The 17,894-nt window shown below is 43.5% G+C and overlaps 1 protein-coding gene across 1 annotated transcript in view; it reads left to right on the top strand.

Annotated features, from left to right (window-relative positions):
- SMCHD1 (structural maintenance of chromosomes flexible hinge domain containing 1) overlaps nt 1-17,894 on the top strand; it is an 838,152-nt gene that overhangs the window by 495,036 nt on the left and 325,222 nt on the right. Inside the window, exons 18-22 of the mRNA XM_063923554.1 lie at nt 454-531; nt 911-1,030; nt 3,400-3,544; nt 4,231-4,324; nt 7,419-7,491. Of these exons, the coding sequence (XP_063779624.1) occupies nt 454-531; nt 911-1,030; nt 3,400-3,544; nt 4,231-4,324; nt 7,419-7,491 (510 nt within the window). The remainder of the gene's footprint in view (nt 1-453; nt 532-910; nt 1,031-3,399; nt 3,545-4,230; nt 4,325-7,418; nt 7,492-17,894) is intronic.

Here is a 17,894-nt window from a genome sequence, read left to right as displayed (position 1 = left end):
GCAAGATTTGTTTCTGTTTGTCGACATATTTTAAGATTGACAGCTACCAGATTGGTTTTGCCTATTACATTGACCATAAATAGTTTGAATTGGTCCTGGACCATCAATCCAAAGCACCCTGCAAGTGTCCCGAGGCACCCCAGGGTGCCACGGGACACAGTTTGAGAACCATTGCCTTAAGGAATTAAAATGTGTCTTGTGCGATACCAGTGGTATTGCCTCCTTTTAAAGTCCCACTTACAAAGAAAATAGAAATGGCAGATACTTGTAATGAATATGTAAGCTGCTGTCATATCAAATACAAGGCACATGCCATGGAGCCATGTTACTGGAGTTTGACTTGCAACTTCCTGTCGGCATGAGGATACATATGTATGTTATAATATATTCTCATAAAGATTATTAAAGGCATGATTTTGTTAATAACATTTTGTTTCTTCATCTTTATTAAAGCACCAAGTGGAGAAAACGAAATAATTTCCCATATAAGTCAGCATGGTGGCAAATGGCCATACTGGTTTAAGAAAATGGGTAAGTACTAACATGCTAGTATCATCTGGAACAGTGGTTCCCAACCCTTTTGGCAATGTACAGTACATGCTGAAACAAATTTAAATACAATTTAACACCAATATTTAAAAAATGCAGAATCTGAAAAAGTATGTTTTAAAAAGCAATTGAATTGCTGTAAAATTTTAAATTTACATGTAATCTAACTTATAATATGGTAGCCTAACTTTTTTTTTTTTGTATAGTTTGTTTTTCTATTTTAGATATAGATTCTTGTGTGACAGCTATTGTGACATAGAGTACAAATGTGTCCTGAGATGTAGTTGGAACTTTTTATAATTTAATTATTTATTGCATGTTTTTTGCTTTATGTTGTTTACAATAATTCTAATAATTTTAGAGAATATCACAAAACTTGGAGAGTATACCCTAAAACTTCAAGTCGTTTTAAATGAAAGTAATGCTGACAGTTATGGAGGAAAATTGCTGCCATGTAAAAGGATCATGTTTAAAGTTGTGGGTGAGTGTTTATTTATTGTGTTTTGTAAAGTTACTACACACTGGTCTATAGATAAGTTACATTATTTGTTCATATTTATTTGTAGCATCTGATAATGCAATTTCTATGATAACACAATATTTAAAAACAAAGTTGGTGAAAATGGATTTTTCCATTTTGTCAAAGGGATGCTTATTGTAAGCTGTTGTTCATGTGTCTAGCTTACATTTTGGTTTATTTAATGATTAGACTACATTTTGAATATGATAGTTTATTGGAGAGCACAGGACCAATGGGTATAGGCCCTGCTGCTTCCAGGTGGCTGGCAAAAAGACAACTCCACGTCCTATAGACTATATTCCCCAGCCATGGCATTACACTCAAAGTAAAAATCCAGTTTTCCTCAATTTTTCAACATATCTTTTGGGTAATGTACACGAGCACTAGAGTATGGAAAAAAAAAACACACCACACACCTGAATGGTCATACTGTACCTCCCTAATTTCCTATGTCCTTTAGACAGCTAGATTTTTTTCTTTATAAATTTAGTGGCTTACCTTGAAGTGACAGGCTGAACCAGGCCGTTACATAGTAGCTGTTTGGGGCCGCAAGAGCAGTGTGCATGCGCATAGCTGATCAAGGCATAAGGGGGTGGGGTTTCAACAGGGGACGGAGCCAACCGGATCACAGCAAGTAAGTGTTATGGCAATGCCACTGTGCTGCAGCTGCATTAGGACTCTGAGACTGCTGCTGCAGCTACTGTAATACTTATCTATTGGTTGCAGCGTACTGTAGCATTACTCCATCTCACTGTGCACACTACTATACTGTCTTCCATGGTTATTATGGACAGCAAATACTGTATATTAGCTGATGCCTCCCATGTGACCGTACTTGCAAATAAGTCATCGCCTATCCTTATTCATCAAAGTTTTGTTTTATTAAAAATCTGTTATCAGGATACATAAACAGTAATTACCAGCGTTTACCTTAAATAATGTTACCAATACCCAGATGCCCGGCCGCCAGCAACTCCTCCAGGGGGCACCCACACAGTCTACGGAAGACTGGCTCTGCCTCAGCACGGAACCGTCCACTGTTGCCACTTTAACCTGCCATCTGTGGACATACCAAAACCACAAACTACATATGGTGAAAATATATAAAAAATACAAATATACAAATAATATCCATATAATGACCATAGCCTGTGCACTACTTATAAATGGGGAAACAAATGTACCCTCTTTGCAGCTCGTGCTGTGCCATTGGGGAGGTGGGGGGGGGGGGGTCACATCTTTTGGATTTGGTCATACCCCTGTACCCAGTCTCATATGAGATCTTGAAGGCCCTGATTATTTTAACAGGCCACAGTTTGAGAAACCAGTTATCTTGCTTGCAATCATGTAAAAGTAAAAAAAAAACTTGCATTATAACGGTTATATGCTTGTCCAAAGGGTACTATAGTACCATGGGAACTCTTAGCCGGATTCAGAATTGCACACAGACACAGCTGCATCTTTTGCTGCAGTCATGTCTGCTTCTTAGGCTAATTAGGTCTGTGCATATGACTGATCTGTAAAATTCAGTTTCTGCAGACACACATAGCGAGGCAGGCAATATTGCAAAGTCTCTCTGCACTTGACGGGCACCACAAAGCCATCATGGAGATGGTCACTCCCAGAAATGAAAAGTAGAGATGCTGCACCCGTACATATTATTACTATCAGACTTCATAATCGAAAGTCACAACAAATGAATATCAAGCTCATTTAAAATATTAAAATTGGTCTTCCCATACTCAGGAAGTAATAATTCACTATATAACGAGGTATAGATCATAGTAGATAATAAATCCAAAAAACAAAAATGTGTATTGGAATGGATATATTGTAATACAATATTCATTTTAAGTCAACAATAATGATAAATATAATATTACAGGTACATGAACCATGGAGAGAAGATTTTCCATATATATATATATATATATATATATATACACACACACATACACATGGCCGGATTCAACTGTTCATGCAACTCGACTAAACTAATGGGCGCGATCGTGAAAAGACCCGTTTGTACGCCCAAACGGGTCTCCCTGCACGCATTTCACCTCACTACCTCCGGGGGTAACGAGCTGAAATGATCTTGTTGCGCCTGTCGGCAGTAACATAAGAATACCGCCGGCGGGCACGATCGTAGCTGTGAGGGGAGGAATAACATTTGAATCCGGGCCAATATGTCTATAGTTAAAAAAAATAAAAAAAAAAATTGCTGTCCATTTGTTTTATATTAACCACAGTAGGTTTTTGCCTATATGTGTATTTGTGCTTCATTTTCTGCTTTTTTATTTTTTTAATTTTTTTTAAATTCTTTTTCCAAGAGGGTAAACCTTTTAAGTTTTCTGTGGATGCTATGGATACTACAATTCGAATTGGAATTCCATTTAACATCCCTTTAAACATGCAAGATGAATATGGTCATTCCACATTGCCAGCAACTGACCTCAATCCAATTCTGGAAGCTAGGTAACACTTGTGTCTATTGTGAATCTATTTTATATTGTGTGTGTTTCCTGAAGCTTATGGTTAACTGTTAAAGCCAGAAATTGTTGCAGATACATGCAGCCCATAACTTATTTACCACTTGTTTCCTTTTTCCCTTTGGAATGTAAGCTCTCACAGTCTGTTCTCTCCCCCCCCCCCCCCCCCCCTCTCTTCTTTTACACTGCATATGTGTTAATTATGGGTGTGGTATGTTAGATAGAATAGACTTAAGTCGACAGTGTCTAGGTCGACCACTATTGGTTGACAGTAAGTAGGTCGACATGAGTTTAAAAAAAAATTTGTTGTCATTTTCTTCGTAGGGTAACAGGCAATCCCAATGCGCTCGCCACATGTTACAGTTCCCATTTGTAGTACACGTGCATCGTAAAGTATGAAAAAGTAAAAAAAAATGCAAAAAACTCACGTCGACCTTTTGTCATGTTGACCTGAAGTCTCTGTCGACCTAGAAACCATGTCGACCTACTTACTGTCGATTAATGGTCGAACCTAGACACTGTCGACCTAAGTCTTGTCGACCTAAATACCGGATCCCGTTAATTTATATGTACCCTTTTCTAATTGCACAGCTCTGTATTAGATTGTATGCTTTATAAATGCAACATAATATTTTATATTTTAACATAATTATTTTGTTTCGGTTTATCCAGTGAACTTTCACTTGACTATGAAGAGCTAAGCAAAATGCCAAGATTGATTATTAAGGGAGTGACTGCTAGAGGACAAGTGAACTGCCAGGGAAAGGTAACTTGTATATCACACAACACACTTGTTGCGCACATTGTCTTCTATGGAATGTTCATTTGTTTTCTGTGCTGCCGTGTTAAACAAACGCATCACATCAAGTTTGCCAAAGTATAGCACTGAGACTCCCTGCAATACATTTTTCGCTACTAGAGTGTAATCATTGCATGTCAGATGAATAAAAAGTATGCATTGCAGACATTCTGCACTTTATTCTCATGTGCTGACTTCATTAATGAATTAGCAGCATCAGTGGTCTTAGTAATGGTAAATCAATTGCTTGCAGAAAACACATACATCATGCCTGAATATCATTAATGGTTACCTCAGACTACAGATTCTGACCATAATAATGTGGAGGTAAAAAGAGACTTTGTAATTCACCCAAATCCTTAGGTCACAGCACTAAACAGCATGTCTGGGTTTCCACTTTGACTGGAAGACCACGATTGTGGGGTCCATATGGTATAGTGAAATCCAGCACCAGGGGTTGTCTGCTTGTATTTCTCTGGGTTGGCAGGGTTAAATAAGTGTTACACTCCCAGGAAACTTCCAGGCTCATGCTGTAAATTGTTAGGGCTCTTTTTAAATCCCCATATATATAATGGAGCAAGCGCCTAACAGTGTATTTTTCATTCAACAGACAACAAACAAATGGGTATTCTGCGTAGCTGATAATTTATCGATACAGGCACATCAAAAAAATAGGGAAGATGGAACAACTGCCATATAGTGTAGTATTTTTGTCCACATACACAAACAATCAGATTAATATGTATTCTGTGTACCAGATGAACTATAAGTACAGGCACATCAAATGAGACTTTCCTCGCCACTATTTATATCCTTGATGACCATCAGAGGATCTTCAAGTCAATAAATTGCATTGATTGAATAACACGGACATGCCTATAAATAGTGTAGAGGAAGGCAGTCTCATTTGATGTGCCTGTACTTGTAGCTCATCTGGTACGCAGAATACCTATTTGTTTGGTTGTTAGTGTAGTATTTTTTATACACATACACAATCAGGCGGTTGTTCCGTCTTCCCTATTTCCAGATTCTACTACTACTACTTGTAGAGTACGAGAGTTTCATTTGATGTGCCTGTATCAATAGGTTATCTGTTACGCATCCAAGTACAGACTTCTGTATTTGAATGAAAAATACTATACTATTAGGTGCTTGTTCCATCTTCCCGATTTCCAGATTTTACGGCCATGTACATTGTGGCATCCTGAGGAACTGAACTGCCATCCACAGAACTAAAGTGGAGAGAGTGTGTTCAAGTATGGTAGGAATTCCCCATCTGCTATTTACTTAAGAATGCTTACAATTACCGACTAATAGCAAATATATACACCAATGTTACCGGCACTCATGGACCTTTTACAGATAAAGAACGGAGAACATCCCTGTCTCCACATTATAGCTTAAACAAACTTTGGAGGGTAAGTCTGTTGATCAGCCTGTAGATAAACATTTCAAACAGTTTCAGCATAATTTATCTACACTACGTTATAAAATGTTAGATCATGTTCCTTTCTGTAAAAGAGGTGGCAATAGGGGTAAAATTTTATTACAGGAAGAACCGAGATGTATTCAACACTGTTTCCCTGAACGGCCGTAATGAGACTTTCACTTAAATGCTTTTTATAAAGTTGTTTATCTTTTTATAATAAAAATATTTTTGGTATAGTTGCTGTTAGTGCAGTCAGGCTATGAGATACATTTTGTATATATTTTTGTTGCAACTCTCCACAATTGCAACTGTGAAATTTGTGAACATTTACAATGTTTCCATTTGAAAAAATGTATTGGGTTGTAATGAATAATGTATTTGTGCACTTTGTTTCCATGGTGATGGTAGCACTTAAGCCGTGATTCGTACTCACCTGGACAGGCTTATCTGGAGTTGATGTCTTATAGTAATTAGTCCTGGGGCATTGTGTACGCTGTTCATGTGTTGTCAATTTATGTGTACAAGTAAGACGTGTGTACCATCGTTTATTCCTGACAAAGGTTGAAATAAAACGAAACGTAGAATGTGAAGACAGGGTTGTTCTCTGTTCCTTATCTGTACAGAGGGCAACATTGGTGTATATATGTATGTGTGTGTGTGTGTGTGTGTGTGTATATATGTGTGTGTGTGTGTGTATATATATATGTATATACACACAAGCGCGCACACACAGTAAGAGATTGGCACTCCCCAGTTTAAATGCAAATAAGCCAAGCAGTAGTTTCATGTACTCAGAGGTTGATCATACTTATTGTCAATGTTTTGATCCTAAAGGGACCTTTGCCAAGACAGCAAAGCATGAGGACCATGAGAATACATGCCACATTGAACAGTGAACACAATAGAATTTTTACTTTTCTTTTACAGTAGTACACTAGTTTTCCTAATGAACGCTAAAGTATTCACATCAAAAATAGTCAACTATCACTGATGATGGCAAAACTCATGGTATATATTAATAGGAATTACACATATACAGTATTTATATAAATTATTATATCAAACTTGTCAGGCTCACTCACAAACAGTGGGTGAATGTGTAAAATCAATTGTTTTATATATAGAATCACCAAAATTTCTAGTTCGTAACTGTTGTCCTAAGAAAACCATATTATTTATTACTGTTAAAGTGTGTACACACTGTAAGATTTCTTTCTTTGATTTTGACTATATAGTAAAAATCGCATGGAAAGTTATTGGAAATCGCAAGTTGTTAGGCTGCTTGCAATACCGATTCGATCCAGATGCGCAGTCCCGCGGGTTCGGTATCCCAAGGCTAGATAGATTGTGCAGGCAAGTCAATCTTGACTAGTGTACTATCTAGTACAAAGTATAGTCAAAATCGTACATTGACAAAATCAAAAGTACAGATAGTCAAAATCTGTGCTTCTGGGCTCTGGAGGAGTTCAAGGAAAATCGTTTAGTCACAATCTGCCATAGCAAGGATCTTACCTGTGTGTATGCACCTTTACATCTAACTGAAGTAGGTGTTCTCCAGTGAAACCCTGTGAAGAATAAGCACCAAGTTCTTTTTGTATTTATTGGATATGTCTGTCATCTCATTTTCAACAGAATTTCACTCTGAAAGTGACTCTGCCTGGTTTAAAGGAAGGCAGTCAGACAGTGAATTTAAAGTTGTTTCCAGGTATGTATGTTTTAAAGACTTCCTGCCCTTTTAATTGACTGCATATTAAGGCTGTAGATTTAAAGCTGCAATAATTTAAAAGTCAAAAACACCTTGGTTACATATACCTTGTGGTGGGAAATCTAAAAGCGCTGCAAACATTAAGCAAAAAAAGGGGAAATGACCGATTACATGATGTATGATGTCAAACTGTTTTATTATAATAATAAAAATCATAGATTGACAAGTACAATAGTATGCGCAATATTGTGCAACCCTTGCATTGTTTTATATATATATATATATGTATGTTTACATACACATATATATATATGTGTATGTGTATATGTATATATATATATATATATGTAGATATATATATATATATATATATATAAAATACCAGATGGAAGGCGGCACTCAGAGACTTTCACAACTCCAATACATAACGCCAAAACGTGTTTAATGTTAGTCAACGTTTCGGGAGCCGAACTCCCTTCTTCAGGACACAGCAAACACAATTTGTGTTTGAAAGTCTCTGAGTGCCGCCTTCCATCTGGTCTGTATTTGGAGTTGCATTCTCCTAAGGATGGCACCAGAGCTGATACCCAAGGAGGAGCAGGAGTGCTGGACCATCTTTTGTACTAATTAATAAATATATATATATATATATATATATATATATATATATATATACAGGTTGAGTATCCCATATCCAAATATTCCGAAATACGGAATATTCCAAAATACGGACTTTTTTGAGTGAGAGTGAGATAGTGAAACCTTTGTTTTCTGTTGGCTCAATGTACACAAACTTTGTTTAATACTAAAAGTTATTAAAAATATTGTATTAAATGACCTTCAGGCTGTGTGTATAAGGTGTATATGAAACATAAATGAATTGTGTGAATGTAGACAAACTTTGTTTAATGCACAAAGTTATAATAAGAATTTACTTACCGATAATTCTATTTCTCATAGTCCGTAGTGGATGCTGGGAACTCCGTAAGGACCATGGGGAATAGCGGCTCCGCAGGAGACTGGGCACAAATAGAAAGCTTTTAGTACTACCTGGTGTGCACTGGCTCCTCCCCCTATGACCCTCCTCCAAGCCTCAGTTAGGATACTGTGCCCGGACGAGCGTACACAATAAGGAAGGATTTTGAATCCCGGGTAAGACTCATACCAGCCACACCAATCACACCGTATAACTTGTGATCTGAACCCAGTTTACAGTATGATAAACAGAGGAGCCTCTAGAAAAGATGGCTCACTACAACAATAACCCGATTTAGTTAACAATAACTATGTACAAGTATTGCAGACAATCCGCACTTGGGATGGGCGCCCAGCATCCACTACGGACTATGAGAAATAGAATTATCGGTAAGTAAATTCTTATTTCTTTATCATCCACTAGGGGTCACTGGAGTACTCTTGGGGATATGGACGGGCTTCCGTAGGAACAGCACTGAATATTTAAATTTAGAACACTCCACCCCTCCATATCCCCGAGCACCTCTCAGTGTTTTTTCTGTGCTAGACGTAGCAACAGCTCTGTGACTGAAGTCACGATTACTTTGAAGAATTTTTATTTTATTTTTATTTTTTCTATATTACATCCCTTTCCCCCTTCCAAAAGGCAGGGTCAGGGATAGTGCAGCTGCTGATAGCAGCAGGGGCGTGTCGGGCCTCTCTGAAAGAGCTCCCTCACAGCCACACAGACACACAGTTCTGGTGTGCACAGGCTGGCCGGCGCTTACTAAGAAGCCCCGTCGGAGCCTCATCATAGACGTGTTCCACAACTAATCAGGTATGTGAGGGGGGAGAACGGGGCGGTCAGCTTCCGCTGCCGCCCCGACGTGTGGGGAAGGCGCTGGTGTCTTTCGTCTGTACGCCGCAGTGGCTCCGGCCGCCGGGGAACATAGCGCCACTGTCCTACACTGCTCCCGCGTCTCTGAAGGGTCCGGCCGCCGCTTCTCCCGCTGCTCCGGCGCTTCGTACAGGGTACCCGTAAATCTCTCAACGGGTCCGCCCGCCGCTTTTCCCGCACTTCCGGCCGCCTCTTCAACGCTGCTGCCCGGGTCCCATAGCGCTGACACGCGTTCCCAGGTCCCGGGGTGCCGCTGCCCGGCCCGCACTGCACGCTATGGAGCAGATGCGAGGGGGGAGGAAAGGACAGCAGCAACAGGCTGGAGATAGTATAGCACATATAACTATATAATGATGTTTACACTGGCAGGGAGGCTGTTTTATAATGATTACACAGGCTGTTAATAATATCAATATGAAACTGCACTGTGATCATATGTATAAGCATGGAAGCCATTTTAACCATGCTTCCTGTGTCTTTCTCCTGTGTTTCCAGAACGTTCCTGTCCTACATCTCTACTCCACCGGAGGCGCAGGGGTGTTAGTGGGAATTTGGGATCACATTTCATAGTACTGGCCACGTGTACTGCACTTGGCCAGATTTATATACAGAGACACCTTACTGCTATTTTACTGAGTCGTGCAAGGGTCTGTTTTTTGTGTATTGTATTGTCTGTCGCCATAATGAGTAAGGCACCAGCAAAAACTAAAAAGCATAATTGCAAAGTCTGTGGCAGTGTGTTACCGGATGGATCTACCACATGTACAGTATGTGTTGTGGATTCGGTTCAGAATACCATTTCTGCTCCAGTTTTACAACCAATTTCCTCACCGGACCCTCCGTGGGGTATGTTAGTAAATGTACTGGATAGGTTACAATCAGAATTGACCGCCGCTCGTCGGGAGCGGGAAACGGTAAGATCTGAGTCTAGGATGAGGCCGTCAGAACTACCGGAGGCGTCTCAGCCTTGCGTAAGGTCCAAATCCATTTTGGGTAAACGGGATGAATTTCATATGTCTTATGATTTTCCAGTTTCTGCTATGTTGCATTCTGACGATTCCATGCCAGACCTCACGGAACAAGGTGAGGGTGAGGAGGGCGAAGTGGAGTCAGATGGCGAGGATTTTAACAGTTCCGGCATTGATGATCTCATCAGAGCGGTACGTCAGTCTCTGAGGTTTCCTGAAACTGAGGAGCCTCTCACAAATGATCAGGTCGTATTTACGAAACGACGGAAGACGCCAATAAGTTTTCCTGTGTCGGATTCTCTAAATCAGATGTTAGTAGAAACACGACAGAATCCAGATAAACGGTTTTCTATACCTCGCAGATTTAAGTCTAGTTATCCGTTTCCAGACTCGGTAACGTGTACATGGGAGAATCCACCAATAGTTGATTCGTCAGTGTCCAAGCTTACCAAGAAATTAACCATACCAGTGCCGGCAGCTACTACGCTTAAAGATCCTTCAGATCGCAAGATAGAAACTATGCTAAAATCCATGTATGTAGCAGCAGGTGTGATGCTAAGACCTGGATTGGTTGGCATTTGGGTCACTAAGGCGCTCATAATATGGCTTACAGAACTCAAATCTGCTTTACATGACGAAAACCTGATAATTCTTGTAAATCAAATGATTGAGGCTGTAGAGTATCTCTGTACAGCGTCTACTGACGTCTGTCAGCTCACTTCTCGTATTTCATCGTCGCTAGTTACGGCACGAAGAGCACTCTGGCTGCGTGCTTATCATGCGGAGGCAGAGGTCAAACGAAGTATAGAGGCGTTGCCTTACGATGGCAAGAAGTTGTTTGGTCCAGAATTGGACGCATGGATTGCGGAGGCTACGGGAGGTAAGTCTGTTTTCTTACCATTGCCTCCACCGGTTCCAAGAAGAAGGTACCTCAGCCCTTTCGAGGACGTGGCAGAGGATCAGCCACGCCTGCTAGACGTGGTCGCGGACGTGGTTTCCAACAAACCAACACAACTCGCCAGGACGCTAAGGTTACCGACAAGCCAGTGGCATGACGGGCTACCAGGTTCTCCAATTGTGGGAGCACGCCTTCAGACGTTCCATGTGGCGTGGTTCCACACATCCGCGGATGGGTGGATCCGCAATTTAGTGTTAAAAGGTTACAAAATAGAGTTCGACTGTCTTCCGCCTCTGCGGTATTTCAAGACAGGATTGCCTCTGTCGGACGACAAGAGGACGGTTCTGCAAATTGCCATTCAGTCCCTACTGGATTCGGCAGTTTTGATTCCGGTCCCTGTACACCAACAGGGTCAGGGTTATTATTCAAGTCTGTTTGTGGTACCGAAGCCGGATGGCTCAGTCAGACCAATATTGAACTTAAAGGGGCTCAATCAGTACGTAACTTACTACAGATTCAAGATGGAGTCTCTACGTTCGGTGATTGCGGGTTTAGAGCCAAGGGAATTTATGATTGCGCTAGACCTCAAGGATGCGTACTTACACATTCCAATTTGGCAGCCTCATCAGAAATTCTTACGGTTTGCAATACGCCAGAACCATTACCAGTTTCAGGCTCTACCGTTTGGCCTGTCATCAGCGCCTCGGGTATTCACCAAAGTGATGTCTGTGATGATAGCTCATCTCAGATCCCTAGGAGTGACAATAGTTCCATATTTAGACGATCTGCTCATCAAAGCTCCGTCTCAACAGATACTTCTCCAACATGCGCTGCAAACATACGATGTACTGGTTCACCACGGTTGGATTGTCAATTTCAAGAAATCACATCTAATTCCGTCTCAACGCCTTCAGTTCCTAGGTATGATTCTCGATACGGTCAATCAAAGAATTTACCTACCACAGCAGAAAGTACAAATTCTGCGCCATTTAGTACAATTAGTGCTCAAGCCACGCACAGTGTCGGTACACTTGTGCATTCGCCTCTTAGGCACAATGGTGGCAGCTTTCGAGGCGCTTCAGTTCGGAAGATTTCACTCTCGTCCATTTCAACTGAATGTGCTCGCCCAGTGGTCGGGCTCGCATCTGCAGATTCACCACAGGGTGAGGTTGTCGCCAAGAGCAAGAGTATCTCTGCTCTGGTGGCTCAAGGAACACAATTTAACCGCAGGAAGACGGTTCGGAGGCTGGAATTGGATAATTCTAACTACGGACGCCAGTCTCAGAGGTTGGGGAGCGATAATTCAAAATTGTCAGCTCCAGGGTCTCTGGGCGGATCACGAAAAATTGCTGTCTATAAATGTCCTGGAACTCCGCGCAATTTACAATGCGCTACGACAAGCAGTGCACATGATTCGCTCTCAGCCGGTCCAAGTGCAGTCAGACAATGCGACGGCGGTCGCATACATCAACAAACAAGGAGGAACGAGAAGCCGCATGGCAATGCGGGAAGTAGCTCGAATCCTCAATTGGGCGGAATGTCACCAGGTGATATTGTCGGCCGTGTTCATTCCGGGAGTGGACAACTGGAAAGCGGATTATCTCAGTCATCGGGATTTTCATCCAGGCGAATGGGCATTAAATCCAGAAGTGTTTCACATGTTGGTTCAGCGATGGGGTTATCCTCAGGTGGACCTGATGGCGTCACGACACAATCACCAAACGTTCCAGTATGTGTCCAGAACAAGAGATCCAAAGGCAGTGGCGGTGGATGCTCTCACTGTCGCGTGGCCGTACAGTCTTGTGTATCTGTTTCCACCGTTTCCGTTGCTCCCTCTGGTGCTAAAACGGATCAAAAGAGAGTCGGTCACAGTCATACTAGTGGCGCCTCATTGGCCTCGGAGAGCTTGGTTCTCGGATCTCCGAGGACTACTCGCAGACGATCCTTGGCCGCTCCCACTGCGTCCAGACCTGTTACAACAGGGTCCGTTCCTTTACCCCGATTTAGCGCGGCTGCGTTTGACGGGGTGGCTGTTGAGACCGCCCTCTTAAGAAGAGAGGGCATTCCAGATTCGGTTATACCAACCATGTTACGAGCTAGGAAGCCGGTTACGGCAGCTCATTATTACAGAATATGGCGTGCCTATATAGGTTGGTGTGAAGCTCGGAAGTTTCCGACATCCGCTTTCAAGTTATCCCGCCTTTTGTTATTTCTACAAACAGGGTTAGATGGAGGACTGCGTTTATCTACACTAAAGGTGCAGGTATCTGCCTTGTCAATTTACTTTCAAAGAAGATTGGCTCTATTGCCGTCTATACGCACTTTTCTCCAAGGTGTCCTCAGAGTACAGCCTCCATTCATTCCACCTACAGCGCCATGGGACTTGAATCTGGTTTTAGAGTTCTTACAGTCTTCATATTTTGAACCCTTACAGCAAGTGGATATAAAGTTTCTCACTTTGAAAACAATTTTTCTTCTAGCCTTAGCTTTGGCAAGGCGTGTTTCGGATTTGGGTGCCTTGTCATGCAAGGCACCGTATTTGGTGTTTCATGATGACAGAGCGGAACTTCGGACGAATCCCGCTTTCTTACCAAAGGTAGTGTCATCTTTTCACATCAATCAACCAATAGTAGTTCCTGTGTTGACAGCACATTCTGGAACTCTTGATGTGGTACGCGCTTTACGCGTTTATGTATCCCGAACGTCTTCAGTTCGTAAGACGGATACGTTGTTTGTTCTCTATGATGCTGCCAAGATAGGTTGGCCAGCGTCTAAACAAACCTTATCTAGATGGATAAAACTGACCATACGTCAGGCTTACCTTCATGCTAGGTTACAACCGCCTACGTCAGTAACCGCTCATTCCACACGTTCTGTGGGAACTTCATGGGCAGCGGGTCGTGGGGCTTCTACGACGCAGCTTTGCCGTGCGGCTACATGGTCTTCAGTGCACACGTTTGTGCGCTTTTACAAGTTTGATACGTTTGCGGCATCAGCATCTAGCTTTGGCCGCCTAGTGTTACAAGTGCCAAACAGCTCTCCCGCCCACAAGGGAAGCTTTGGTACGTCCCAAGAGTACTCCAGTGACCCCTAGTGGATGATAAAGAAAATAGGATTTTGGTACTTACCAGGTAAATCCTTTTCTTTGAATCCATAGGGGGCACTGGACGCCCACCCAGAGCAGTTTTACCTAGTTGTGGTGAGTTCTTAGGATCTTATGGTAACACACTTTCACCGACTGGTTCAAATTACAAGTGCTGGTTAGGGTGTCAACTGTTTAGTTGTCAGTAACGTTATGTGTTAACTTCGTTATTGTCAGTTATGTTATAAGTAATACTCCATTGTCAACATCTCTATAGTTCCTGTTCGGCTCAGTAAAAAACACTGAGAGGTGCTCGGGGATATGGAGGGGTGGAGTGTTCTAAATTTAAATATTCAGTGCTGTTCCTACGGAAGCCCGTCCATATCCCCAAGAGTACTCCAGTGCCCCCTATGGATTCAAAGAAAAGGATTTACCTGGTAAGTACCAAAATCCTATTTTTCTCTGACGTCCTAGTGGATGCTGGGAACTCCGTAAGGACCATGGGGATTATACCAAAGCTCCCAAACGGGCGGGAGAGTGCGGATGACTCTGCAGCACCGAATGAGAGAACTCCAGGTCCTCCTCAGCCAGGGTATCAAATTTGTAGAATTTAGCAAACGTGTTTGCCCCTGACCAAGTAGCTGCTCGGCAAAGTTGTAAAGCCGAGACCCCTCGGGCGGCCGCCCAAGATGAGCCCACTTTCCGTGTGGAATGGGCTTTTACAGATTTTGGCTGTGGCAAGCCTGCCACAGAATGTGCAAGCTGAATTGTACTACAAATCCAACGAGCAATAGTCTGCTTAGAAGCAGGAGCACCCAGCTTGTTGGGTGCATACAGGGTAAACAGCGAGTCAGATTTTCTGACTCCAGCCGTCCTGGAAACGTATATTTTCAGGGCCCTGACTACGTCCAGCAACTTGGAGTCCTCCAAGTCCCTAGTAGCCGCAGGTACCACAATAGGCTGATTCAGGTGAAACGCTGAAACCACCTTAGGGAGAAACTGAGGACGAGTCCTCAATTCTGCCCTATCCGTATGAAAAATTAGGTAAGGGCTTTTATAGGATAAAGCCGCCAATTCTGACACGCGCCTGGCTGAAGCCAGGGCCAATAGCATTACCACTTTCCATGTGAGATATTTTAAGTCCACAGTGGTGAGTGGTTCAAACCAATGTGATTTTAGGAACCCCAAAACCACATTGAGATCCCAAGGTGCCACTGGAGGCACAAAAGGAGGCTGTATATGCAGCACCCCTTTGACAAACGTCTGAACTTCAGGAACTGAAGCCAGTTCTTTTTGGAAGAAGATCGAGAGGGCCGAAATTTGAACCTTAATGGACCCTAATTTTAGGCCCATAAACAGTCCTGTTTGCAGGAAATGCAGGAAACGACCCAGTTGAAATTCCTCTGTAGGGGCCTTCCTGGCCTCGCACCACGCAACATATTTACGCCAAATACGGTGATAATGCTGCACGGTTACATCCTTCCTGGCTTTGATCAGGGTAGGGATGACTTCATCCGGAATGCCTTTTTCCTTCAGGATCCGGCGTTCAACCGCCATGCCGTCAAACGCAGCCGCGGTAAGTCTTGGAACAGACAGGGTCCCTGCTGGAGCAGGTCCCTTCGTAGAGGTAGAGGCCACGGGTCCTCCGTGAGCATCTCTTGAAGTTCCGGGTACCAAGTCCTTCTTGGCCAATCCGGAGCCACGAGTATAGTCCTTACTCCTCTCCTTCTTATGATTCTCAGTACCTTGGGTATGAGAGGCAGAGGAGGGAACACATACACTGACTGGTACACCCACGGTGTTACCAGCGCGTCCACAGCTATTGCCTGAGGGTCCCGTGACCTGGCGCAATACCTGTCTAGTTTTTTGTTGAGGCGTGACGCCATCATGTCCACCTTTTTGGTTTTTCCCAACGGTTCACAATCATGTGGAAGACTTCTGGGTGAAGTCCCCACTCTCCCGGGTGGAGGTCGTGCCTGCTGAGGAAGTCTGCTTCCCAGTTGTCCACTCCCGGAATGAACACTGCTGACAGTGCTATCACATGATTTTCCGCCCAGCGAAGAATCCTTGCAACTTCTGCCATTGCCCTCCTGCTTCTTGTGCCGCCCTGTCTGTTTACGTGGGCGACTGCTGTGATGTTGTCTGACTGAATCAGCACCGGCTGACCTTGAAGCAGAGGTCGTGTTAGGCTTAGAGCATTGTAGATGGCCCTTAGCTCCAGGATATTTATGTGAAGTGATGTCTCCAGGCTTGACCACAAGCCCTGGAAATTTCTTCCTTGTGTGACTGCTCCCCAGCCTCTCAGGCTGGCATCCGTGGTCACCAGGACCCAGTCCTGAATGCCGAATCTGCGGCCCTCTAGAAGATGAGCACTCTGCAACCACCACAGAAGAGACACCCTTGTCCTTGGGGACAGGGTTATCCGTTGATGCATCTGAAGATGCGATCCGGACCATTTGTCCAGCAGATCCCACTGGAACGTTCTTGCGTGGAATCTGCCGAATGGAATCGCTTCGTAGGAAGCTACCATCTTTCCCAAGACTCTTGTGCATTGATGCACTGAGACTTGCCCTGGTTTCAGGAGGTTTCTGACCAGTTCGGATAACTCCCTGGCTTTCTCCTCCGGAAGGAACACCTTTTTCTGGACTGTGTCCAGAATCATCATTTCGGCCATTACCTTGGTAAAGACCCGAGGTGCCGTGGATAATCCAAACGGCAGCGTCTGAAACTGATAGTGACAGTTTTGTACCACAAACCTGAGGTACCCTTGATGAGAAGGGTAAATGGGGACATGGAGGTAGGCATCTTTGATGTCCAGAGACACCATATAGTCCCCCTCTTCCAGGTTCGCGATCACTGCCCTGAGTGACTCCATCTTGAATTTGAACCTCTGTATGTAAGTCTTCAAAGACTTCAGATTTAAAATTGGTCTCACCGAGCCGTCCGGCTTCGGTACCACAAACAGCGTGGAATAATACCCCTTCCCTTGTTGCAGGAGGGGTACCTTGATTATCACCTGCTGGGAATACAGCTTGTGAACTGCCTCCAATACTGCCTCCCTGTCGGAGGGAGACGTTGGTAAAGCAGACTTCAGGAACCGGCGAGGGGGAGACGTCTCGAACTCCAATTTGTACCCCTGAGATACTACTTGCAGGATCCATGGGTCCACTTGCGAGTGAGCCCACTGCGCGCTGAAATTCTTGAGACGGGCCCCCACCGTGCCTGAGTCCGCTTGTAAGGCCCAAGCGTCATGCTGAGGACTTGGCAGAAGCGGGGGAGGGCTTTTGTTCCTGGGAAGTGTCTGTCTTTTTCCCCTTCCTCTGCCCCGGGGCAGAAAAGAGGAACCTTTTGCCCGCTTGCCCTTATGGGGATGAAAGGACTGAGCCGGATAAGACGGCGTCTTTTTATGTTGAGAGGCTACCTGGGGTAAAAATGTGGATTTCCCAGCAGTTGCCGTGGCCACCAGGTCCGATAGACCGACCCCAAATAACTCCTCCCCTTTATAAGGCAATATTTCCATATGCCGTTTAGAGTCCGCATCACCTGACCACTGTCGCGTCCATAATCCTCTTCTGGCAGAAATGGACAGCGCACTCACTCTTG

Source organism: Pseudophryne corroboree, chromosome 5, assembly GCF_028390025.1.
Source record: "Pseudophryne corroboree isolate aPseCor3 chromosome 5, aPseCor3.hap2, whole genome shotgun sequence".
In the NCBI taxonomy this organism is placed as follows: Eukaryota; Metazoa; Chordata; class Amphibia; order Anura; family Myobatrachidae; genus Pseudophryne; species Pseudophryne corroboree.
This window is presented reverse-complemented; position numbering and strand designations above follow the sequence as displayed.